Source organism: Schistocerca serialis, chromosome 3, assembly GCF_023864345.2.
Source record: "Schistocerca serialis cubense isolate TAMUIC-IGC-003099 chromosome 3, iqSchSeri2.2, whole genome shotgun sequence".
Classification (NCBI taxonomy): Eukaryota; Metazoa; Arthropoda; class Insecta; order Orthoptera; family Acrididae; genus Schistocerca; species Schistocerca serialis.
The window spans coordinates 801617519-801644363 of record NC_064640.1 but is presented as its reverse complement, the minus strand read 5'-3'; the positions used below and the strand labels follow the sequence as shown (position 1 = coordinate 801644363).

The following is a 26845-nucleotide window of genomic DNA, read 5'->3' as shown; positions in this document are numbered from 1 at the left end:
CATGACGTATGCCAAACTTCATTAAATTGGACACGCATTTTTACCCACTTTCATGACTGAAGTGTCGTTTAAACAACTGCTTATAAGGAAACATGGAGATTTATGGACTTTTCTGGAAAGATTGACCAGCTGTTTTTGTTACAAAACTGCTCCAACAACCGAACTCTGCTTGTAAATTTGTTCTTAGAGCCTCTACTTCTAACCGACCCAAAGGAAGTACAGTGAGGAAATAAAATCGCAACATCAAAATATAAATAATGTAAAGTAGGTAACGTACGTGATTACCATTGCTTGGTCGTAGGTTAATGTAAGCACGATTAAGCCATTGCAAATGTGAAATGCTGTCACATTAATAACCAGTGTAACCGCCAGAATATTTAATGCAAGAATGCAAACGTGTATGCATTGTGTCGTGCAGGTCCCGGATGTCAGTTTGTGGGATGGTGTACCATACCTCTTGCACTTGGTCGGTCAATACAGGGACGGTTAATGCTGGTTGTAGATGACACTGGAGATGTCGTCCGATGATGTACCATATGTGCTCGATTGGAGACAGAATTTGTGATCGAGGAGGCCAAGGCAACATGTCGACACTCCGTAGAGCATGTTGGCTTACAACAGTGGTATGTGGGCAAGAGTTGTCCCGTTGGAAAACACCCCCTGAAATGCTGCTCATGAATGGAAACAGAACAGGACAAATCACCAGACTGATGCAGCCAGGGGTGTGGGATAAACACAGGAGTGCTCCTGCTGTCGTACTAAATTGCGCCTCAGACCATAACTCGAGGTGTACGTTCAGTGTGTCTAGCACGCAGACAGGTTGGTTGCAGGTCCTTAACTGGCCTCCTTCTAACCGACACACGGCCATCACTGATACCGAGGCAGAACCAGCGCTCAGCAGAAAACACAGACCTTCACCCTGCCCTCCAATGAGCGCTCGCTTGACACTACTGAAGTCGCAAATGGCGGTGGTTTGGGGTCAGTGGAATGCATGCTACAAGGCGTCTGGCTCGGAATTGTCTTTTAAGAAACCGATTTGTAACAGTTCGTTCTATTACTGTAGTGTCAACAGCTGCTCAGATCACTGCTGCAGATGCAGTACGATGCGCCAGAACTACACGCTGAACACAATGGTCTTGCCGCTCGATAGTTGCGACCGTACATTCCTGTGACCACCACTGCCAGCCATCATGTACAGTAGCTACATTCCTCCTAAGTCTTTCTGCAATATCGCTGAAGGAACATCCAGTTTCTCGTAGCCCTAATGCACGACCTCGTTCAAACTCAGTGAGGTGTTAATAAAGGCGTCTTTGTCGCCTTAAAGCCATTCTTGACTAACATCAATTCACCACGTCCAATCTCAAAGGTAACTAGCGCTGGCGACCGTTACAGCGTGTATTTAAAGCGGACCTAATTTGCATTCTTATAGTGGCGCTACTACTGCCAGTCTTATGCTATTGGCGCGGAATTTGAATAGACATCTTTTAGATGCCGAAACGCGCCTATCAACTTCCGTTTATGTCGCACAAATCCTTCTTGTTGTTGCGATTTTTCCCTCCGTGCATTTATACGGTAAGCCGAACCGTCAGCACACAGGGCTACAATTCAACGTGAGCATCAGGTAGTGCACTTCAGATTTGTGAAGTCATTTCAAACAAAGCAGGAGATACACATTGAAAGTCAAACAACTTGTCACTAACGGAAAGTCTATTTAGAGGTTTTGTAAATACTACACGAAGAGTATGAGTTGCTTGTATCTCATTTCACGGGAAAAGTTGGCGCAACGGTTGAAGCACTCAACTCGTGTTGGGTACGATCACGGTTCATATTTATGTCCTGCCATATTGATGTAGGCTGTCCATAAATGAATTTCTTCAACAAAGACAAGGACGAGTTCCCCGTGCATTCGTATTCAACTAATCTTTTACCCGTCTCTAATCCCCGCTACGATATCTTGTAAGGTTGGTACTCAACCGTTAACAATACCAAGGCGAGGTAATACATTCTCGACACTGTGGTTCTTATGTAAAATTATTTTTTGTTTATTCTCCTTTTAGTTCAGTATACCTTGTTATACGTCTTTCAAGTGAGTACATTCTATCGTTGAAACGGAATATTTCCATTTCAAAATATGGTTTGCAAGATATGGGCAGTATTTAATATTGGTAATTTCATTTTTCAGGATGATCAGTAAGGAGAATCCCTTTTCATATATTCATTATCCCATATTCGCTTTTGGTTACATTAAACTATTATAGTTAATCCATCATATAAAATGTGCCGCACTCTCTCATATGATATGCTGATGATGTTAGCTATTTCGCATTACTATAACAGTTGATCGCTCAGTATAATATTGGGCATTTTTTCCAGGGCGTCTTTTACATGTGTCATTTTCAAGAGAAGGTCGACATATTTGAATTCAGCGGTGTGTTTCTTACCTACTGAAAATGATACGACATACTTATAGACCTTCACAACTTTGTGTGGATTTGCTGGAAATAAACTGACCAAAACGAAAGAAATTTATGATAGCGTGGTCCTATATTTTACGCATTGTAACAATGTATAAACATGACCACTTCAAAACATCATCTAAACAAAAATATTGAGCACATCGAGCTAACACCTGGATTAACCTACGTTATTACGCAACATATACAAATACAAGAAAAATACAAGTTCATTGATTTCAGTGCCGTCTGTGTAGTCTGCCCGAGAAATTGTCACCTCGCCCTGTTAATTTTTTGGTATAAAAGCATTGCAGTCAGCAAACTGCACAAAAGACAAAATTCTAAATAACTAACATTGAACAAATAATTCTATACTCACAACAAATAATTTATGATGTATGACAAATAATCAGTGGTTTGTTAGACATTGAGTACAGTAATCTGTAAACTTCAATACTCGTTTAATGTATTGTAATTATAAATGTAATCAAAAAGGAACGAAGTTTAGAGCTTAAAACCATGTCGCTATGGACGCAATGAAAAATTGTTAACATAAGAACCAAATGAGACATTAGAGATGCACACAGTTGGTTTTAAAAAAATGGAAATTTTTTACTCCTCTGATACACGAACAAACGAGAAATAATGGTATGTAGCATCGCACAACTGATTGCCGAGTATGAACGTTGATTTCGCCGATAAATAAAAGTAGTCTGCAGGTTACTATACATGATTGTAAGAAGAAGGAAAATTGAGATTTATGGCCCCATCAAAGGTAACTCATTAAAGATGTACTTCAAACTCTGTTTGGACAAGGACGGAGCAGAAAATTGACGGCGGTCTTTTAAAGAAGTCTTCCCAGCATTGTCTTGAATAGTTTTAGAGAATTCACAGACAACCTACCTCTGGATGGCTGGACGAGGATCTCTTCAAACGTAATGCAATTCCTTATACACCGCATCACTTCTTCCAGCCTTGGTGTGCTGTGGGCATGATTTTGACCCTACAGATCAAAAATTACGAAAACCCAAACAGTCTGCGAAATTTATGAACCCATACATGTTGCAACCAATCTGCATACATGATTTGATAACTGTCGGACAACCACAGTCACATTGAAAAACGCTCCAGCTACAGGAACCACGAAATTATCTTGGTACTTGATTATTTGCATACCGATGAACCCTGAGCTTTAAATCTCCATTCTAAAAACTATAGCCATCAGGGGTACTACCAGCTGTTACGATTTTTGGTAAAAGGAGCGAGCTTGAAAGTTTATTTTTATGTATTTTTAAGTTTATGTTGTCTGACTGTAATGTTTGATAGCCTGCATTCCAGTGAAGCGCTTCAAGAGCCGATGATTTCTATCTAACCAAGAAATAACAAAAAAATAAAAAAATGCAAGTCATGAACTCTGCATTGAAGGGCAAGTCAGTCCAGGACGAGAGTATTTCTAAGGGGATGGAAACATCAACAACTTGAATATTGTCCTAAGAAAAGGCAGTGCTAGAATTACGTAGGAATTTTTAGCTTGGAACTTCTGTAATTTTCCTGCGACTTTAAAATGAAACATGGCGTATGTTATAGTGAGGTAGGTAACATAATATCTGTAGTGTTATACAACAGCCTTCAAAGCACGTTTGTTTAATTTATTACAGAAGATTATAAGCCCAGATCGCATAAAAATACATAATGACTACTAGCTTTAGCGAAATTAAATCTCCATCTTCAGATCATTTGCATAGAAAAATATTTTACTGGGCCAATCCATTTCGTCGATTGCTCACACTAAGTGAACACAGCCGTAACGTACATAAAGTAACACTTCTGGAAAATTGTAACATCAAACCAACATAAAATGAATGCAAATTCAAAGTAAACATACTTTATAGAGACGACATTCCATAGTATAGTCTCTCGTCATACAATAAAAGAATAGCTGTGCGAAAAGTGTACAGTAGTCACAAATAAAATACATAAGAAATATATAAAGTCCTTTCATGTTGTGCCCTTGTTGACATCTGATAGGAAACTAATGAGGCAATCATCAGAATACATTGTGTTTTGAGGCGCCACCAGGTGGCAGCAGTCTTTCGCAACATACTATTATAGCTTCGAAATAGAATGTAAAGAATTTGATATATTTTTTTATATATAAAAATCCACAAAATTAAAGGGTTTATATACCTGATTTTCCAAATGTATACGAAAAATAGTTATTACAAAACTATTTTACTCTATCTTATATCACTGCTGTGGTCGTTGTTACCAGATACATAAAGTGGTAAACTATTATCGTTGCATTAATAAAGTCTGATACATAAAAATTAAAAGTATGAAAACGACGTTGTGTGACTTTACTATACACGAGTGTAGAGGCTCGTATAGTAACGTGTTTTCAACGATCTGCTGACATGTGCTGGGTAGCTCGAGGTCTAGGTTATGGTGCAGTGTATAAGTCTGTTATCTGAGTCATGGTCTAGGTTACGATATGTGTTACATATTGACTCATTATACAGAAATTTCCGACCTAACTCCATGTTTAAATGTAAAAGGAGGGGGAAAGGCTGCAAGGTATAATCACAAATACACTAGAGGTGACACGGCGTTATTATCTATAAAACACGCTGGTGAGCTCTATTTTAATCTATTGCAGCACCTTCCAACGTAATATCACGTACAATTATCTAACAGATGAGAATATATTTAAAAAAAAGTATCTTGCAGTACTCACAAAAAATTGCAAAGCTTACAATACCAGGTACCAGATTGCATTAATATCAATAAATGTACCATAAGTGGTGTTACCATTTTACAGTTTCACCTCATATGACGTGGTAGCGATAACATAGGCCACTGAACACAGCAAAGCTCGAGGTCTAGGTTTAACATGATACAATAAGACCCTGCAGAGGTGAATGTGAAGGTTCTACTGTGGCTGCATGTAACAGTCCTTAACGCAAGCAGAACTAACACTAACGGCTTGCCGGCTGGAGTGGCCGAGCGGTTCTAGGCACTACAGTCTGGAACTGCGCGATCGCTACGGTCGCAGGTTCGAATCCTTCCTCGGTTGATGTGTGTGATGTCCTTAGGTTAGTTAGGTTTAAGTAGTTCTAAGTTCTAGGGGACTGATGACCTCAGCAGTTACGTCCCATAGTGCTCAGAGCCATTTGAACCATTTGAACTAACGGCTTAGCTTGCCCTATGGTCGACAACATTTGTATTATCAAGCTTCAATATTTTAAAGCTTAGAATAACTTTGTAGTTATAACTACTGAAAGACTAATCAGTGAAGTGTCCTGCAATAGTGTTAGAGTGAACGTATGAGATGAACGAAAAATGTTCAGTGTCAAGTAGACACTTCGAATTCTTATGCAACTATCCAGTTTTACGTTTCCCGTGGTTCCCCTGAATTACTTTAGACAAATATTGGGATAGTTTCTTGAATACGGCTACGGCTGACTTTCGTCCGTATCTTTCTCCCGGCGAGTTGCTGCTTCGTCTCTAATATTCTATTCCCTGATGAGAAGTTAAGCTGTAGCTGTCCTATCGCTTCAGCAACTATTCGCTCTGACGATTAACTCTTCAGTATTTACGAGACTGATGTTGGTATATTCATACTGCAGCATCGTATAAGCGGAATTGTAAATGTATCGTCAGAGAAAAAAATATTCCCCGTACGTAATTCTACGAGTATGTATTCTGTGGCATTTACTAGTCATGTACTTTCTGCATTACGCTCTTATTACGTTAATACCTTCTCGCTCGACTCTGTGTACTGGCACTGCGGAGAAACAGAATACTGCGAGTCACCGCGGGTATTGCCCTAATAAGGAAAGTAGAAGTGTCATCAAACATATTAGATTGGTGCATCAGTTCGAAGCGTTTTCGTTTTGCATGTTGATATTTTGGTTGCTATGGGCTTATTTATCGATTGACATTTTTCATTTTCAGTTCACTGTTGCTGTTTGAGTTTACATATTGTTATTTTATCGTAGGGAGATAGTGAGTGGAGATGTGAACGCTAGAAATTGGCGTGCCAAGTGGAGAAATCGGAAAATTTCCAACGTATTCTTCTGTCTGGGTTCAGCAGAGGCGTGACAGCAGTGGAGGCAGCGAGAAACATTTGTCCCTCGTATGGGGATAATGGCACTGGACAGGGCACAGTAAGATGGGTTTCTCGTTTTACGTAGGATCGTTTCAACATTAGTGACTCTCCAAGTTCAGGAAGACCTTCGGGGTGTGATGAAGAACATAAAAGCACTCCGTATTCAGGTCACAAGTGGCCCAACAGGACCATCCGACCGACGTGTAATCCTGAGCTGAGGATGTGGATAGGAGGGGCGTGTGGTCAGCACACCGTTCTCCCGGTCGTTATGATGGTTTTCTTTGACCTGAGCCGCTACTGTTCAGTCAAGTAGCTCCTCTAAACATGGTTCAAATGGCTCTAAGCACTATGGGACTTAGCCGGCCGGTGTGGCCGTGCGGTTCTAGGCGCTTCAGTCTGGAACCGCGTGACCGCTACGGTCGCAGGTTCGAATACTGCCTCGGGCATGGATGTGTGTGATGTCCTTAGGTTAGTTAGGTTTAAGTAGTTCTAAGTTCTAGCGGACTGATGGCCACAGATGTTAAGTCCCATAGTGCTCAGAGCCATTTGAACCACTATGGGACTTAACATCTGAGGTCATCAGTCCCATAGACTTAGAACTACTTAAACCTAACGAACCTAAGGACGTCACACACATCCATGCCCGAGGCAGGATTCGAACCTTCGACCGTAGCAGCAGCGCGTTTCCAGACTGAATTGGACTGAAGCACCTAGAACCGCTCGACCACAGCGGGCAGCCGAGTAGCTCCTCAATTGGCATCACGAGGCTGAGTCATCTTTGTGGATAAACGCATTAATGGACAAAGAGACATGTCAGTGTACTCGAGAACTGGCAAATGTGATGGAACTGTGATAATTCCACCATCGAGCAACATTTTCATGCAGAGGGGAAGGCGAAAAAATCGGGTGTATGGTTACCACATGCTCTAAGCCAAAATCACAAAACACAGCGGATGGCCATATATGCATCTCTGCTTGCTAATTATCAACTGGCTCGTGAACAACACCGATCATTCCTATGCTGTATCGTTACTGATGGTGAGAAACAGTGTCTTTACTCGTATACTAACATAAGAAAAAAAAAGGTATGGTTGAGCTCAAACGAAGCTCTGTGCGCATCTAGAAAAGATAATGTTATGCATCTGGTGGAACAGAGACGGTGTAGTGTACTACAAATTGCGTCCCCGAGGTGTAAACATCCCCGTCTTGCAGACGCAGTCCGAGAACAACGACCAGGGAGATTGCGTGAAGTGTTACTTCTCCACGACATCGCCCGCATTCTGCTAGACTGGCAAAAAAAGCTATACAGGAGTTGGATTGGGAATTCATTCCGCACCTAGCTTATTCATCTGATCTTGCGCCCTCAGATTTCACCTTTTCCGCTGTCTACCGATCAACATTCGAGGAACTTCCTTTCCTGATGGGAATGAGCTCCGAAAATGGCTCGATGAGTTCTTCGTGTCAGAACCACGTGATTACAGTCACAGAATGGAAAAGTTACCCCGCATTAGTAGACTTGTAAATAGTGAAGGAGAATATATTAGTGATGGCTATAGTCTCTGTTGTGCGTATTTGTTGTGTTTATTAAACTTCGGGAAAATGCTTGGAACTCATGCACCAAACCAATAATGTTACCTCCCGAACAAAGTACTCACAAGTGGTACTATTCCGAACCATCATGCATGGTGCTGACTTTCGATCCACGACGCTATTAGCACGTTTCCGAGCTCACTACAATTCAGTATTAGTTAAGCAGCTATCTAGTTAGTTCGGAAGTAAGAGAAGTTATGCAACGTGTTTCGTCAGGTAGCAGATTTCGTCCGGGTTACGAAGAGGCCAGTGCTGTTCCCTCCTCGATAGACCATCACACCCAGCCAGGAAGCTGTCCTGAAGCGGAAAAGAGTTTGCTTTATTCAAACAGCCAGTTGCGCCAACGGGAGTCACCTTGTGTAAGAGCCGGCGTTGTTTTTCCCCCCCTTTCTTTTTCGCCGATGAATTTTACGCATCGCGGACGTAGGCCGGAGCTCGGTTTTCTGAAACCCTCCAGGGACGGACTTTTCACTGGCGCTTCCCCGGTGGCCCACTTAGTAACCTCTCGAGCGCTAACCAATAGCCAGCGCCGGCGCGCCGTCCCGGCCAATGACGAGCGAGCGGGCGCGTAGCATGTTTCAGAAAAAGGCGGCGGCAGCACGCCAGCCATCGCAGTAGTGCTTAGTGCAACGCCGGCATGACGTCCCCCGCCAGCTCGCTCTTCGTAGTAGCGCTGCTCCTTGCAGGTAGGCATCCTCTTCCTGACCGTAAGGACCCTTACCGGTTCTCCATTTAGTAAAAGCGAAAGTTGTTAGTGCGGCTCCTCACCTTTCGCCAGTCATCTCGCTAAAGTGCGTAACGCCGAAAGCTCTCTCGCCCTAAAGAGAAAAATAGAATTCAGCACATTCGCTGTATGCATCTACTTTTGAGTCAGTATTAACAAATTACATGTTCAGGTTCTGAAACATAGTATCAGTTTCACCAGAAGCTGGACGTTTACTCTTAAATCTAACAGGAACTGTGCATTGGTAGTTCTTGTGTATAGCAGCCTGCTAATTTTGGTCGATACCTTGCGTCAGAAAACTCTAGTTCCTCTCTCCAATCTACACACCGTGCAGAAATCTACAGAGGCTGGAAATGTTGGAAGAAGAGCTCCACAATGCGTGACATTCTAGAGCATGTTACAGAGTTGTTCTAAAAATTCCCATGGTAGCTGTGGAATGCCTGTAACTGGAAATGTATACTGCGTATGATGCGATTACTTGCCTACGTTAGTACTAGAAATGCAATGCAATAACTTTCAGGTACACCCCGGATAGCTTCCCAATAATTTACATCATTATTTCGCAAGGAGCGCGTCAGCTCTCTCACAAAGTTTCCCCAAAGAACGTCTGTAACGCCGGCCAGGGTGGCCGAACGGTTCTAGGCGCTACAGCCTGGAACCGCGCGACCGATACGGTCCCAGGTTCGAATCCTGCCTCGGGCATGGAAATGTGTGATGTCCTTAGGTTAGTTAGGTTTAATTAGTTCTAAGTTCTAGGGGACTGAAGACCTTAGCAGTTAAGTCCCATAGTGCTCAGAGCCATTTGAACCATTTTGAACGTCTGTAACTTTTGGTCAAAGTTTCTCGAGCGTCGCCAGAAGATGAGAAAGATACTCATCGAAATGTCGCGGAATTTGAACGCAGCCTCCCGGATGGAAGCCCGAGAGGATTTCATCAGCATTAACTCCGTGAAAGCTTACATTCACATGTCTCTGACTTTTCACCCGATGTTCACCTCCTGACGAAACAGTCGGTATATGATAGGGCGATTTCTGAATTCCCTGAATATTCTTCGTTGATCCTTTTTGATGGTGGTCCCACGCAATTAAAAACGACGCAGTGACATATTTCGCAAGAGTTTTACGTATTAAAACTGCAGATAAGCTGTACTGTATTCACAACTGCGTCGCGAAATTGGAAGTCTGATTAATGTTTTCGCACCGTTCCACATACAGAGAAATTTGATTGTGGGGTTTCATTGCGTCGTCTATAATCGAACAAAGTTTCATTTTCTCCCACCAAATCATCTTTTTTTGCCACAATTTAATAACAAATAAAGTAAACTATCACACATTTCACGAAGGTGAATATTTATTGCCTGTCATATATTGTTGCATCAAAACATTACTGTAATCATAGTACATTTCTGCTCAGCTATGACAGTATAAAACAAGCTTTAATTAATGAAGCACGATAGCCTTATCCTCCAGCATTCAGGATGGCTGGCTCTGAGTACTATGCGACTTAACTTCTGAGGTCATCAGTCGCCTAGAACTTAGAACTAATTAAACCTAACTAACCTAAGGACATCACACACATCCATGCCCGAGGCAGGATTCGAACCTGCGACCGTAGCGGTCGCGCTGTTCCAGACTGTAGCGCCTAGAACCGCTCGGTCACTCCGGCCGGCCAGCATTCAGGAATTACTTAATATCTCGAACTAGCAATGCTTTTGTCCTCAATGAAAATCTCCTTGTTGCAGTTACAGGGTATTTAAACCAGTAATTTAGCAAATTCGGAGGTGTTTCACTGAAAACAGCTCTTATTTATCCATACAAAGCCGATCCTCTCTCATCACGACCGATCGCTTCATCTTTAGGAGTTGCATTACCAATGAGTTACCAACATGTGCACTGCATTTGAAGACTTGCCGTTTTACGAGAGATTAAATTAGTTAAATTTCGAATCCATTTACTCAGCGAAGGTACTTCGTGTCCTAGTTTACCGTGGGAATTAACACTATTGAACATGGAAATTATTTCTGTGGTCTGATAAGGGCTGTTCTTTTCAAAGAAACAACAAACCAGCAGTCATTTGGACCGGACATCAGAGGTTCTGCTAACAACCAGGTACACAGACTAGCAGTTCCAGTGTACAAGGCTAGCACTCTGGCACTACGCCAGTCCAATGGGTCGCACCGGGAGATTTCTCAAGACGTAGACAGCCAGTAGTCTAAGAGTGCCATATAAACTTCATCGAGTATATAAGACAATGTTTTATGTCATTATCTGGCTCTTATACACAACGTAAAAACTTTACCTCGATACCATGGAATATTTTGAGGCCCTCGTATCTGCTATCATAGACGTGCTTGTCTGTATCATTTTTTGATGACTCCTTATGTCATGAAAGTAATTTGCCAATGAACAGAGCTTCTCAAGCACTTATAAGGTGCATCAGGTATATGCTTTAATGTCATGTTGATTGTTCCGCTAATATTGTTGACCTGAGGCTAAAAGCTAATCTTAATCTTACATTTCGCCGGCCGGGGTGGCCGAGCGGTTCTAGGCGCTACAGTCTGGAACCGCGAGACCGCTACGGTTGTAGGTTCGAATCCTGCCTCGGACATTGATGTGTGTGATGTCCTTAGGTTAGTTAGGTTTAAGTAGTTCTAAGTTATAGGAGACTGATGACCTGAGATGTTAAGTCTCATAGTGCTCAGAGCCATTTGAACCATAATCTTACATTTCCATGCAACAGGTTCGTATCTAAAACTTCGAGATGGAGATATCCCGTCTACGTAACGCAATGCTGACCTTAATTGACGATCGGTACATGGACCAAGTTTTGCGTCATAATGCGACGGATATTCTGATCAATAGTATGATTAAATTAAATACAGAAAATTGTGAAATGACCTGCTACACGCAAGATAAAAAGTCGAAGACGACTGCGTCATCCGTAGCGTGGATGTTGCCTCCTAAAATATTTCGTTTTTTCTTAAAAGAGGTGGAGATTTGCTTCACCATCTTTAGCAACATGTGCACGTAAAACGGGAAAACCCTTGTAAGCTAACCATACCACACCTTATTTTCTACATGTGCGAAATGCAGCAGACCTTTGGTTTTACTTGTGCAGCCACGCCTTCCAACAGCGAGAAAAACAAGGTTAGAGACTACGAAGGGACGCATGCGCGATAGAAAGAAACCCATATAGTATCTGAACTGAGGGCGTGGTGCAGTAATTACGACACTGGAGTCGTATTCGCAGGGTACAAATCCCCACCCGTCGATCCTGATGTAGGGAGTCTGTGAATTCCCCAAATATCTTCAACCGAAAGCCGGAGGATACCTTAAAGAGCTTATGACCATTTCTTTTCTGAACTACTACACCGTCTCTAAAGACAGCAACATAGACAATATTTCTAGCTCTAATCTTCCCGTTTTTTGTACTTGCAAACATAGTTCTATTTTTCTCCCAGAAATGCGTGTTAAAAATACGTTCATCCTTAGAAGCATCACATTTATTAAGTAATTTTTTTGGGTGGATGGAGCGTGTGTGGGAAGTGGGAGAGTAGGATGGGGGAGGAAGAGGGGTTCCGTAGGTAGTAGGAATCTGCAAGTCATCGTGAAACAAGGAGATCGAAGGTTAGAATTTAACGTCTCACTGGCTTTGGAATCATTTGAGTAAGAGCCAGTAGCTCACTTAGGCTGGAATAGCGGAGTGACAGTTGCTTGGGGGTCATCCCAATAGTCCCTGTAAGTTATGAAGACTACACGAAGTAACGTCGCCCACTGGACAGCTGAACCGCGCTCCTTCTCAATGCGAATCCAGTATCATTCTAGACAATCACGCGAGATACTGGCGTTAATACATCGTAGATGGGATTTAACACGATTCAGCAACACTTCTGTCTTTCTCTGCCAGACTCACGCTCTCATGCGCGCAAAGCACTCTTCTGAAATTGGAAACCATCGAGGTAGAAGTTCAAGTCTAGTTTAACTATTTTAGTTCTGTCACACAGGCATTCAGACGATAAATTCAGATGCATAAATTCAGACGATAATACAAAATTGGGAAGGTTCGATTATTGTGTCATATCGAGTGGGATAGAAGAGAAGTCTGAAGAAATGCCTTAGACTCGACTGTAAGTCGGTGATGAACGTGCACATTCCAGAATTGTAACGAAGCACTATAAAAAATAATATTTCCAAATATATACCTTGAATACCATTTGTAGACGTTAGTTTCACAAACATAGGAAATCCTGCTCTCTATAGAAGCGAAAAGGCACAATTCAATGAAGTTATCACTGAGGCATTCAAAGTTAAGTTCGCATCGGTGTCAATGAGTGGCAGTCTATTTGTTCAAGTTTAAGATACATATCAGCTTTCTTCTGCCTCTAGGTTTTTAGTGAACTGTTCACCCTTTTTCTGCTATTAGCGCGACCGTTCTCATGAAAAATAAATTTATTTGAACAAGATCGCTTTTCTGTCGTTTTAGTTCACACATTTCTCATTGTAGCTCTGTTACCCATGTCTCACAAGCCCTGTAGCGTACTCTGATCACTCTGCCTTCATTCATCAGGTATTTTTCCATTTGAAGGAAATGGAAAAATTCTTGGTTTTTTTGTATGTCCCTGTTCCCTGTTACTCATTACTTTCCTCTCCCATTTTGCGAATAGAAAGAGGTAAAACTGACCTCATGCTCTAATACGCACCCCAAACATCTATTACCTTGTATTCACGCTCGTTACGCGATATATATGGTAGACAAAGCAGAACTCTTTTGCAGATTTTCTGAGTAATCGTTCCATAAATTTATGCAATAGCGATGTGCGAGAAGAACATCACTATAACCATAAATTTGTTGAATGAAGGCGACATCTAGTCAGTCAGTATGTAATATTTATTAAATCCTCTTTTCAGTCACTGAAAAGAGGGCTAAGTAAATAGTATAGCCTGAGGCAACAAACTGTCGCTGTTCTTTAGCGTATTCCACGTACGGCCGCATCTCCTGAAAACTCTCGTACTGACTAAACTGGTTTTATCAGCATACCTCTAAACGCTTTCTACGTTCTCCTTCAAGTCGGCCTGATGAGAATTACAAATATTTGAACAGCGCTGAAGAACAGATCCCATCAAATGTACGTGTGCGTGATTCGCAGCAATTGTCAGAACTCTACCAATTGATCGAAGTCCGTCCACCCCTACTGCAAAAGTTCTTCTTGCTCATTTCACTTCATATCTCTGTTATTCTTCGATTTGCCAGTAAAAACCCTTGTCAGTAAAGAAATTGAATATTAGAAGATATTTCATCCGTATTTATGCACATTTATTATTCAGTACTCCAAGTTGTAATTTTGTCTAGACTACTCTGACGATACTTATTTAACAATCGTGGAGGAATAATACAAGCAGAGAATATTCTGAAAATGTCCCTTATTTTCTCTGATAAGTCGTATACGAATAAGGGGAACATTAACTGTCCTATCACGCTCTCTTTGGACAAACCCGACACTATCTTTCTTTCTAATGAACTTTCGCAGACATTCTTGACAATAATATGATGAATTCGAGACAAAGGGACAGTTGAGATGATTCTTGGTACAAACTCTGGTTCCTATGCCAAAGCTTTAATTTTTTCTAGGCTTTTCCAAATAACTCCAGCTGAATATTCGAATGGTTCTATTCCATCATCCATCCTCCCCACACTAACCTATCGCAGCTCCTCCAAGATTCCCACTATAGGTGGCTGGCAGATAGATTGAGCTCAGGAATTTGTTATGGTATTGATACAGAAACTGTCTGTGTGTTGGCTTTTGATAGTTCGCGAAACGATATAACTTAAATAGAATATAACTTAAATAGAGATATATAACTTAATAAATAGAGTTGAGATTCAAAACGAAACCACGTAGAACTCTCCGTTCGTTGATTCATCTCGCTGAGGATATTTTCAACGTGCCACTCCAAGACTATGGCAAACGACTACTGAGTGGCTTCCACTTTCCTGTCGTTTTTCTCGTTTGCACTGCAGCCGTCATTGTTGGTTCGTTTTCACTGATTTACCATCACACCAATACTTCCATTATCTGTTATTTAAGTATGCGCCGTTAGATTATCTACAAGTGTTTTACTCATTATTCACAGCAGCCACGAGAAATACACTTGGAGCTATAAAACTGGACAGCGGGAGCGTTCATGAACGAGGACTGACGTGAAAGTAGTTCATTGAGTGAAACGAAGCCTTTCCCTGCCCTGTTATTGCTGCCCGCTCTGTTCTTATGACCCACTGTTCTCCTAGCTCACTTGTCGGGGGCTATTTTATCCCTGTCATAGACAACAAGGATCCCTCAGCTCGTCTGTCTTCTTTGCCACTGCTAGCGCTAATATGAATTTGAGTGGAAGGATCCCTGCATGTTTTTTATCGTACATAGGGTAGCAGACGTGTCCTTTCAGGTACAGTTTGAAAAGGAAGAATTGTTACACATTTACATACCGTCTACATCGAGACCATTAACGATGAGCAAACAGCTCAGTTGAAATAGGATGGTAGAGAGATTTAGCCGCAGCCTTAGTGGAGCTGTGCTGACTATTCACCTAAAGCGATTTGGTGAAGGCATGGGAAATTTAAGTCAGAATGGCCAGACGAGTATTTGCACCTAGCTACTCTAGAATGTATGCTCAGTGACTTCAGTACTGTGCCACATCGCTTGGCTTAAGAGAACGAAATTATTTTACGAATGCTCTGGCCTTTGATTTCCTACAGAAATCGGGGTGGATGTCGGAATTAATGTACAATTTCCTACTGGACTTTTATATCCTCCGAGTAGACATCTAATATCATCTGCATCCGTACCTCCATCAAAGACTTATAACCTTCATGTCACGACGAAATTAAACAGTTTTTGTACCATAATTGACCCAACATGCTATTGCGCTGGTGGACATAGATTCCTGGCAAATCATTATAAATGGACATCAAATATGACTTCCTTTTAATTTGACTGAAAGAAACTGAGGCATTTTATTACCTCTGTTTCGCAGTAGGATCCGCAGTATATAGATCACTATTTCATTTCCCAATTCCACTTATATGACGTATAGTGGATCTTACATCCTACTCTTATTATTTGTGTGTAATTTGTGCATGTTGTTTTTTGACTATTTTATTTACCGACTGTAGTAATATCTATATATGGCCTAAAAACAAATAGAATACATAAGTTCGACATACGTTCTTCATTGTCTCCGCTGGACGGGAAACAGAACTAGTAGAAACTATTTAGTTCCAAGCTCCTGCTAAACACATTCGATATCCTATCAGATGAGAGGCATTATTGTCCATGTCCCATTGACGACTAAACGTTCACAGATGAGCAAATACACAGGGTGATCCAAAATTGATTGCACACACGTCGTGGATGTAATGTAAGCATCAAAATAAGACTAAAATGGCTGCAGGAGCTGGCAAATTTAGACTACCCTTGATGTCAGAGTTTCTGTCAGTGGTTACTCTAGCGTCATGCTGCTGATCCACTGTTCGGTCGTCGGGTTCTGCTTATGGATGAGAGCCTCTTTACTCGTGCGGGTATCGTGAACGCTCATAACATATACGTGTGGGTGTTTGAGAATCATCGCGTAGCTACAGTAAGAGGATATCACCATCGTTTTGCACTTAACGTTTCGTGTAGTATTGTGGACAATCATTTCCTCGGACCGCATGTTATTCTACAGTGCCTAACTGGCAGAATATATCGACAGCTTTTGGAACATGAATGGGCTGGTTTGCTTCATGATGTCCCATTCGCTGCACGAAACAACTTAACCTTTACGTACGACGGTGCCCCAGGCAAGAGAGTAGCCCAGTGTTGTTTATCCCGATAAGTGAGTAGGCCGTGCAGAACCTGTTGCTTGGCCCACCAGATCTCCGGATCTTAACCTCCTGCACTTCTACCTTAGGGGCCGTCTCTAGAAACTCATGTATGATATGGAAGTTGAGAATGTAGCACAACTATAGTAACTACCTGAAAATGCATGTTAAAGTGTGCAGAATTTGATAAACGGAGCCTGCAACGTTCCGAGAGCGGGAAGGCATCGAGCACGTCACTGTCTTCGTCTATATGGACATCATTTTGAATATATTCTGGGGAAAATTACAGAACATAGTTGTGCTGAATTTCGAATACCTTAGTGTCGTTGCTTTCTGAGAAGAATTACTTTTGTGATCCCTACTCTACTGCATATCTCGGAAATAAAGAAATTTCACACAAAACTTTATTTAACATTTTACTCTTACTTTGGTGCACACATTACACTTGCGAAGTGAGTACAGTTACTTTTGAATCACCCTGTAGATGTCTGAGCCGTCCTCCGACTTAATAAAGCTCTGATTCATAAAAGAGCCTCACATCACCAAGCATTTTAATAAAGACAGTCGACTGAGAAGCAGCATCAATTCGGATACTAGTCGCTGTCTCACCGCAGCATTAGCTGGCACAACGGACGCCAGTATGACAAACACGGATCCGTTGCGGATGTCATAAGAACTGGCGACCGTGAAGGATAAACGTTATTGAAGTTTGTCAAGGTCGTATGGTGAACGGTGCTGATGGATGCACTCCGCTATTAAGGAGGCTGTGGTCATCCCTGCCGTCATGCTTCAGAGGAAGGCTGACGTCACGCACACTTATTGGAAGAAGAGCTTGGCATTGGTGGCCGCCTGCTTGCAAACTGAAACCAGTTTCTGCTCATTCTGATTACGAAACCTCAAGGGACTGGCAAGGCCTTCGGATTGTCCCGCAATTCACCTGCTGCTCTTCGGAGAACTAAAATTAGCTGAGCTCATTGTTGAACGATGGCCCGCGCAACTTCGTGTGCATGACAGATGAACGAAGACAAACAATCATTCATTGGTCTGTGGGTGAGGTAAAGTTTAAATCTCTGCACGCACCGAAGGATTTCTGAAGGAACCCAAGATTAGCTATGGACTAGGGAAGCCCTAAGAAGACTTAGAACAATAGTAATCCTTTTGTTTTGAAATAGGCAATTGGCAAAAAAAGAACCATAATCGTTCTCATAAAGTAAACCTGCCATAACGCACTGCTAAAAAGACTCGTCAGCTGGCTCAAATGCATCACACTGACCGTTTCTTGCACGCATCTACCATCGTGGTATACAGTGCCAACCTCACTTACAAATTTCAAATTAATTAATAATTAACATACAAGATGTTTAAAAAGTGTCACAAATTCCTACAGGAAGCAGTATTGTAGACTGGAATCACTCTTTGAAGTTCTGAAGGTAGCGGGGGTAAAATGCAGGGAGCGAATGGCTATTTACAACTTGTACCGAAATCAAACGGCAGTCGAGGGGCATTAAAGGGAAGTAATGGTTGAGGTGGAAGCGAGACAGGATTGTAGCCTATCCCTGACGTTATTCAAACTGAACACTGAGCAAACAGTCACGAAAAATAAAGAACAATTTGGAGGAGGAAATAAAGTTCAGGGTGAAGAAACAAAAACTTTGAAGTTTGCCGATGACATTGTAATTCTGTCAGACACAGCAATGGACTTGGAAGAGCATCTGAATGGAATGGACAATGTCTTGGTGGGAGAATATAAGATGAACATCAAAAAAAGCAAAACATGGGTAATGGAATGTAATCGAATTAAATTAAGAGATGCGGAGGGAATTAGATTAAAAAAACGAGACATATAGAGTAATAGATGAATTTTGCTGTTTGGGTAACAAATTTAAGTAATGGTTGCCGAGGTAGAGGGCATATAAAATTTAGACTGGCTACGAGAAGAAAGCGTTCCTGAAGAAGAGAAACTTGTTAGCATCGAATATAGATACATATGTCAGACATTCTTTTCTGAAGTTATTTGTCCGAAGTGCAGCCGCGTATGGAAGTAAAACATGGACGATAAACAGTTTGGATAAGAAGAGAATATAAGCTTTTGAAATGTGGTGCTACAGAAGAATGCTGAGGATTAGATGGGTAGAATGCGTAACTTATGAGGAGGTACTTAATAGAGTTGGAGAGAAAAGAAGTTTGTGGCACAGCTTGACTGAAAGATGGGATCGCTTCATAGGACACATTCTGAGACACCAAGGGATCACCATTCAGTATTGGAGGGAAGTGTGTGTGTGTGTGGGGGGGGGGGGGTTAAAAACATAAAGGGGGACTAGGAGATGTATGCCTGCACTCCACTTTTTGCAGTACAGTTTGTTCACACTGCACGGAGTCACTAATCTTGTTCAACTAACGTAGCGCATGAGCAGCTTAGCCTCAACTGACTGATGTGGCAGATCGTTGCAATGGTATGACTCCTGTGAGCGCCGCCATCAGTGTCTAGCTAATAACAGTGATTCAGACACGTGCAGTAAATGGCAACAGTAAGGCGGTCTACTACATATTATTCCTCACAAGTAAACAGTTATACGAACTTTTCATCTACAGGGTGTTATAAAGTGATCTTTACAACTTTGATCACGTATATTTCTAAAATGGGGACAGGTAGGAAGTTGTGGTTTGCGACATAATGTTCACATAAAACTGAAGCTTAAGTAGCCTTCAGCAGAGTTAAACGTATGTGTCATCTGTAGCACGCAGGATATCTAAGCAATATTCCAATTCCATCCACGTCCGGTCTCGCATGTCCTCTTTAAAATGTGCGGTTGCTACTCTGATGCGACTAGCAGTTTCTGCAGGTCCCGCACTGTAGTGTAGCAGTCAGGATGCTTCACAAAACCACCCCTCGACCCCCTCCCCGCCCCCCCCCCCCCCCAAGAAAAAAGATCTAATCGAGTTATGTCTGGAGACCGTTTTTAAACACCTCGTACGTAGGATGCATTTATTACTGTTATTGTTAGGATGAGTAATGTTACAGGGATAGGCAGTTTAATCCATGAGAAATGGGTCCTTCTCTACCACTACAGCGACCTGGAAATGCGTCGTCTGAAGCCTTCCTAACGATCGAGGCTCCAGAAAGAGGGTTACCATCATGCTGCAACGTGATGTCAGGATGCAGTTCTTCGACCTTTGGAAATGCAAACTCGTTTCACATCTGTATCACTCGCGCTTGGACGCCCGCAACTCATCCTTTTCGAGGCAGTTCAGTGTTTCTTGAAGCTCGTGTACCACGGACTGATGGTCGTACGTGATGTTGGTGTGCTCCTGTGACGTGGTTGGAAGTTCTGCTGGACGTCGATGTCATATTTGGTCTTTTCAACCATTACACAATCTGTGCCACCTGCTGCGGATAGCCAGTTTCGTCAGTAACCAGCCCGGAACAAAAACTAGGTGCGTGTGAGCAATATGCCGCAAACCGAATCTTTCTACCCATCACCATTTCTTAAATATACGTGATCAAAGGTGTAGAGATCATTTTGGAACACCCTTTAATTTTGATTAAAATGGGCTGCTGTAGGAACATGAGACACTATTTTTAGACATTTCGTATGTAGGACATGTTATTACTGTTGTTGCTAGGATGAGTGACGGTACAGGGATAGGCAACCTGATCCGAACGTCAGGAAGGATGGGTGCTGCAGGAACCAAATCCCTAGAGCTGAATGGTGTCCTATTAAGAAATTTTGATTGGCGAACAATGACTGGGCAGCTAGTTCTGTGACGTTCAACTGAAATAATTTACTGGATCTCTCAGAAGTTGGGCAATAGAGAATGCACACAGAATCAAATAATGAATTTGAAAAATAGTTCTGCGATGTTTCAGCTGGGAGTAACATCACTGGAAGTGTTTCAAACCCCGTATTCAGCTTCGATCATGCCACCATGTGCTCTTGCCGCTGTTGATGTTAGTATGATTGAACGTAAATAGTTGGTTTGTGGTAGTTCACCTGGTTACAATGATCCAATCCATTAACCACTGCGACATCTCGTTCTATCCCTCACTTGTGAACATAGTTCATGATAAACGGTGTGTTATTTCAAGGAGAAGCTACAGCTCCAGTTTTAAATACCGATGTTGAAGATGGGTAGAGCGTTATCCCAACCACATGATTATCCAGTTCTGCCCTCCAATGACACGGGAAAGATCGAAGTGGCAGTGGGCGTGCACTAGGTTTAAAAAAGTCCTGTCCAGCCACATAGATTTACGTTTCCCCTAACTTTTCTAAATAATTGCAGGCGAGTGCTGAGATAATTCCTTCGAAAAAGTCATGGCCGATTTCCTTTCCAAACCCAGCCGAACGTGGTCCTTAAGAATACATAAATTAAAGAAATGGCCTCTTATGGAGAGGACGAACCTGCAATCAAGTAATGTTAAAACAACAGCTGATTCCTCAAACTGGGGGGGCTATCAAGTACGGTGTCCCACAGGGTTCGGTCTTAGGTCCTTTACTGTTCATGATATACATTAATGACTTACAATTCCACATTGATGAAGATGCAAAGTTAGTTATTTTTGCTGATGATACAAGTATAGTAATAACATCCAAAAACCAAGAACTAAGTGACGTAATTGTAAAGCATGTTTTTCACAAAATTAATAAGTGGTTCTCAGCAAATGGACTCTCTTTAAATTTTGATAAAACACAGTATATACAGTTCCGTACAGTAAATGGCACAACTCCAGTAATAAATGTAGACTTTAAACAGATGTCTGTAGCTAAGGTAGAATTTCCAAAATTTTTAGGTGTGTCTATTGATGAGAGGTTAAACTGGAAGCAACACATTGATGGTCTGCTGAAACGTCTGAGTTCAGCTATGTATGCTATTAGGGTTATTGCAAATTTTGGTGACAAGAATCTCAGTAAATTAGCTTACTATGCCTACTTTCATTCACTGCTTTCGTATGGCATCATATTCTGGGGTAATTCATCGTTGAGTAGAAAAGTATTCATTGCTCAAAAAAGAGTAATCAGAATAATTGCTGGAGCCCACCCACAGTCATCCTGCAGACATCTATTTAAGGATCTAGGGATCCTCACAGTAACCTCACAGTATATATATTCACTTATGAAATTTGTTGTTAATAATCCAACCCAGTTCAAAAGTAAAAGCAGTGTGCATAGCTATAACACCAGGAGAAAGGATGATCTTCACTATGCAGAGTTAAATCTGACTTTGGCACAGAAAGGGGTAAATTATGCTGCCACAAAAGTCTTTGGTCACCTACCAAACAGCATCAAAAGCCTGACAGATAGCCAACCAACATTTAAAAATAAATTAAAAGAATTTCTGGATGACAACTCCTTCTACTCATTGGCTGAATTTTTAGATATAAATTAAGGGAAAGAAACCAACTTAAACATTATTGTCATGCGATATTTTGTGTAATGTAATATCTTGTACAGACATCTTTTATTAACCTGACACGTTCCACATCATTACGAAGTGTCGTATTCATGATCTATGGAGCCGGCCGCGGTGGTCTAGCGGTTCTGGCGCTGCAGTCCGGAACCGCGGGACTGCTACGGTTGCAGGTTCGAATCCTGCCTCGGGCATGGGTGTGTGTGATGTCCTTAGGTTAGTTAGGTTTAAGTAGTTCTAAGTTCTAGGGGACTTATGACCTAAGATGTTGAGTCCCATAGTGCTCAGAGCCATTTGAACCATGATATATGGAACAAGAATTAATCTAATCTAATCTAATCAGAGGTCACGTTTATCCTTCTGGGATTGCTCAGGTGTCTAATACACTTTCAACAAATAAGAAGAGCACGTTTTCATGATTCATAGTCAGTTACACCATGTTTTCACATGTCCTCGCAGTAGCGTAGTACTCGTTTTGCTTATTGACATCAATACTACTTCTTGTTTTTTTATGTTGCTACTTTTGTGCAGTAATGTGAGTGAGCACTTGAAATGCGGAATGATTTCGTTCGTAGGTCATTTTTAAAGCAGTCATACAAAATGTGTTACGTTGATATAGATGCGCTGCCACCGAGAGGTTAAAATATCTTTTTGATTTGGACAGTTTACTTTCAAAGTATATACGTCTTACGTTAGTGGAGGTTTGTGATCATAATTCAGGATAAACGATGTGCCATTTGAAGGAGAAGTGGCAGCTCGAGATCTTGATTTAAAACAATTAGGAACTGGGTGGCTGAATTCAGCAGATGATTCGGGAAAAGGGACAATCTGTTTGCAAGAGAAACGTTGGGCTATATGTGTTGACGAAATATAAGACAAAGTTGAAAAATAATAGCATTTTCACCACAAAATAGTTTTTCACTGTTCGGTTCAGAATATCTCTCGTTGTCTCAAGGGACACAAGAAACTATAAGAGACAGTCAAATGAAACCGAGAGAGATGGAAACAGACGGAGATTATTTACATAGATAATAATGAAACTTTCGTGTAGCTCAACGGTCTGATGGAAGTCTTTCTAATGGACGCCATTTCGATGACTTGCATGTCCCTAATGTACCCCTGTACCCAACCGAGGAAAGGCGACCTACAGTTTAACGTGCACGTGTTGTCTGTGGCGACTCCTCACATCGATCTCGCAACCTCTTGGCGTCCAGACACGCACTTTACTGCCACACCACCAGGCTCCACATATGTATATATCTTTCATTTATAGGTTTTAATGAATGAATTTGAGGCCTGGCCTTATCTTTTGAGTGCATTGACTTACAAGCTTAAATGTTTTACACTGCCAAGGGACGGTATATGGCTCTGAGCACTATGGGACTTAACTTCTGAGGTCATCAGCCCACTAGAACTTAGAACTACTTAAACCTAACTAACCTAAGGACATCACAAAAATCCATTCCCGAGGCAGGATTCGAACCTACGACCGTAGCGGTCGCGCGGTTCCAGATTGTAGCGCCTAGAACCGCTCGAACACCTCGGCCGGCGGGGCGGTATACCCTACTGCCATAAATTTCAGCTTGATACCTCTACCCGTTCCTGAAAATGAGGCTCACGGACGGACTGACGGACAGAAGGGCAACGTAGTTATTCTACAGGGTGTTACAAAAAGGTACGGCCAAATTTTCAGGAAACATTCCTCACACACAAAGAAAGAAAATATGTTTTGTGGACATGTGTCCGGAATCGCATACTTTCCATGTTAGAGCTCATTTTATTACTTCTCTTTCAAATCACATTAATCATGGAATGGAAACACACAGCAACAGAACGTACCAGCGTGACTTCAAACACTTTGTTACAGGAAATGTTCAAAATGTCCTCCGTTAGCGAGGATACATGCATCCACCTTCCGTCGCATGGAATCCCTGATGCGCTGATGCAGCCCTGGAGAATGGCGTATTGTATCACAGCCGTCCACAATACGAGCACGAAGAGTCTCTACATTTGGTACCGGGGTTGCGTAGGCAAGAGCTTTCAAATGCTCCCATGAATGAAAGTCAAGAGGGTTGAGGTCAGGAGAGCGTGGAAGCCATGGAATTGGTCCGCCTCTAGCAATCCATCGGTCACCGAATCTGTTGTTGAGAAGCGTACGAACACTTCGACTGAAATGTGCAGGAGCTCCATCGTGCATGAACCACATGTTGTGTCGTACTTGTAAAGGCACCTGTTCTAGCAGCACAGGTAGAGTATCCCGTATGAAATCATGGCGGTGAATCGAGGAAGTACAGTACATACTGACGAAACTAAAATAAGCTCTAACATGGAAACTAAGCGTTTCCGAACACATGTACACATAACATATTTTCTTTATTTGTGTGTGAGGAATGTTTCTTGAAAGTTCGGCCGTACATTTTTGTAACACCCTGTATAAGGCTTCTTTTTTACCGATTGAGGTATGGAACTCTAAAAGGTAAGCAAAATCTTTATTATGTCAAAAGTAATCGCCATAACTGGTAATATATTTATCCCACTGTGCTACAAGGCAAGAAGCTTGATTGTACCCACGAGTACACCTCTTCGTACGAAGTACGTCGACGGCCACAAATGTCTTTTTTCAGGGCTCCCAAAATATGGAAAACGCGTGAGGAGACAGCAGGACTGGGTGGAGGTTGTATAACGGCTTGCCGGCGAAACTCCTGCAGCGTAGTTGGCGGGCCCACATGTTTCCAAGTTTGCTTCGAGTACGCCGCAGTAGTTTTCGCTGGGAAGCCCTTGCCCATCCTCCATACGCTCCCGATCTTTCCCTGTGCTGTTGCCATACTTTTGGAATTCTGAAGGAAGACATTCGTAACCATCGATTTGTTTCGCACGAAAAGGTGCTTGCCTGGGTACTATTAGGTTTCCGTAGGCAACTGCAAGCATTTTTCCAAGAAGACGTCGACCGTCTTGTCTCAAATTGAGATAAAGGTATTAAGAGTTACGGCGATTACTTTCGATATAATAAACAGTTTCAAAAAATGGTTCAAATGGCTCTAAGCACTATGGGACTTAGCATCTGAGGTCATGAGTCCCCTTGACTTAGAACTACTTAAACCCAACTAACCTAAGGACATCACACACATCCATGCCCGAGGCAGGATTCGAGCCAGCGACCGTAGCAGCCGCGTGGTTCCGGACTGAAGCGCCTAGAACCGCTCAACCACAGCGGCCGGCAATAAACAGTTTAATTACTTCTTTTCCACCTGTCTCGTTTTCAAATGACTGTCCTTTATAGTTTTTAGAAGACAAGGAAAAAGATTAGGTAATAGTATCATGGAGCTCCGCTGTGCGTAATAAGCAAGAAACGTTAGGAGGAAGAAGACCCGGCGATAATCGGCGGGCTTGCGGAATTAAACGACTTTCACTTAGCCGCAGGTAGAGTCTGCCATCAGCCACGATTGAAATATCTTCTTCATTTAGTGGTTAATATAGCGTCACTGGCAGATGGCAGCTCGTCAGCGGGGGGTTCAAGGAAGTGCCGGAGGCGGCGTGATATTTTTTGCGGAATTGGTCGAGAGGAGCAGGCAGGTTGCAGAACGGCGCTTTTATTTATGTAGTGGATCGGAACGGAGCGGCCGGAGGACTCGGGCGGGGCCACTGCGGCCGCGCTGCGTCTTCCGCGTTCGTTTTCACTGAGCAGCGGTGCCGCGGGAAGAAAGTCGCCGGCCGGGAGAAAGCGGAGAGAGTCACACGTGCGGCTTCTCTCCAGACATTGTCACCTGCTCGCACACGCTGCGCACCTGCCCGCCGACGCGTCTTCCCACGCCCCGTCTGTCCAGCGACAGAAAGAGAAACCGCTCTTCCCCCTGTTCTTAAGGCTCCGAGAAGCCAATCAGTCTCTAAATCATTCCACAGAATCCAAATAATACTCTCGTGTTTAATATCCTCTGATAAATGTGTCTGGTCTCTGGGGGTTTTATAACCACTGACGTTACAACACTAATTTGGTGCGGTGATGCTGTGGTTAAGACATCTGGGAGGAGTGGGCATAGTAACTCCGTCCGCCCACCGTGATTTAGTTTCTCCGCGTTGACCCTAAATCACCCGAGGCGAAGACCTGGATAGCTACATTATCAAAGCCACGACCAAGTTCCTCCTCCATTCATTTCCACTAGTACTCGGTCTGTAATTACCGTGACGTCGACGGAACATTATCTGAAATTTCATTATTTCCTTCCGATATGCAGATGCCTTAGCACTCACACAGGCCGCTGCGTCGAAGGCTCTAGAAGTGTCTTTCGTCAGTAGCAACTACACTATACAAAATTAAAAGATCACGTTTTCGGTCTCCGTAATTGTCCCATTTCGACGCATATGTTTGAGATTTGGCTCAACGTCGCCTGAAAACTTCCTTTGGAATGGCGGGAAAAAAAAGTCCGCAGCTCAGAAGTCACGTACCCACATTTCGCCCCTTCTTCTGAGGCCTCTGCCATGGTCAGAAACGTGACACCCTGCGTTGAAATCACGTGGCCGAGGAAAACATTTCAGGCACGCTGGCGCTCCGAATCGCCACGAAAAGGCCTCAGGTAGGTGCATTAAGGACATGAGTGAAACCACCCCTTCCCGGAGGGCGTTGATTCCCACACATTTCGCGGTCGATAATGACAGTCCATTGCGCGATGGGCAACAAGAAGACGTGCATGACAACGTTCGGCATTGCTGCCA

At 42.5% G+C, this 26845-nt stretch overlaps 1 protein-coding gene across 1 annotated transcript in view; it reads left to right on the top strand.

Annotated features, from left to right (window-relative positions):
• Positions 1 to 8722: 8722 nt before the first annotated feature.
• The window catches only part of LOC126470647 (protein obstructor-E-like), an 89250-nt gene continuing 71127 nt past the window's right edge, over positions 8723 to 26845 (top strand). The window contains exon 1 of the mRNA XM_050098629.1: positions 8723 to 8837. Coding sequence (XP_049954586.1) covers positions 8789 to 8837 — 49 coding nt within the window. The 5' untranslated portion in view covers positions 8723 to 8788. The remainder of the gene's footprint in view (positions 8838 to 26845) is intronic.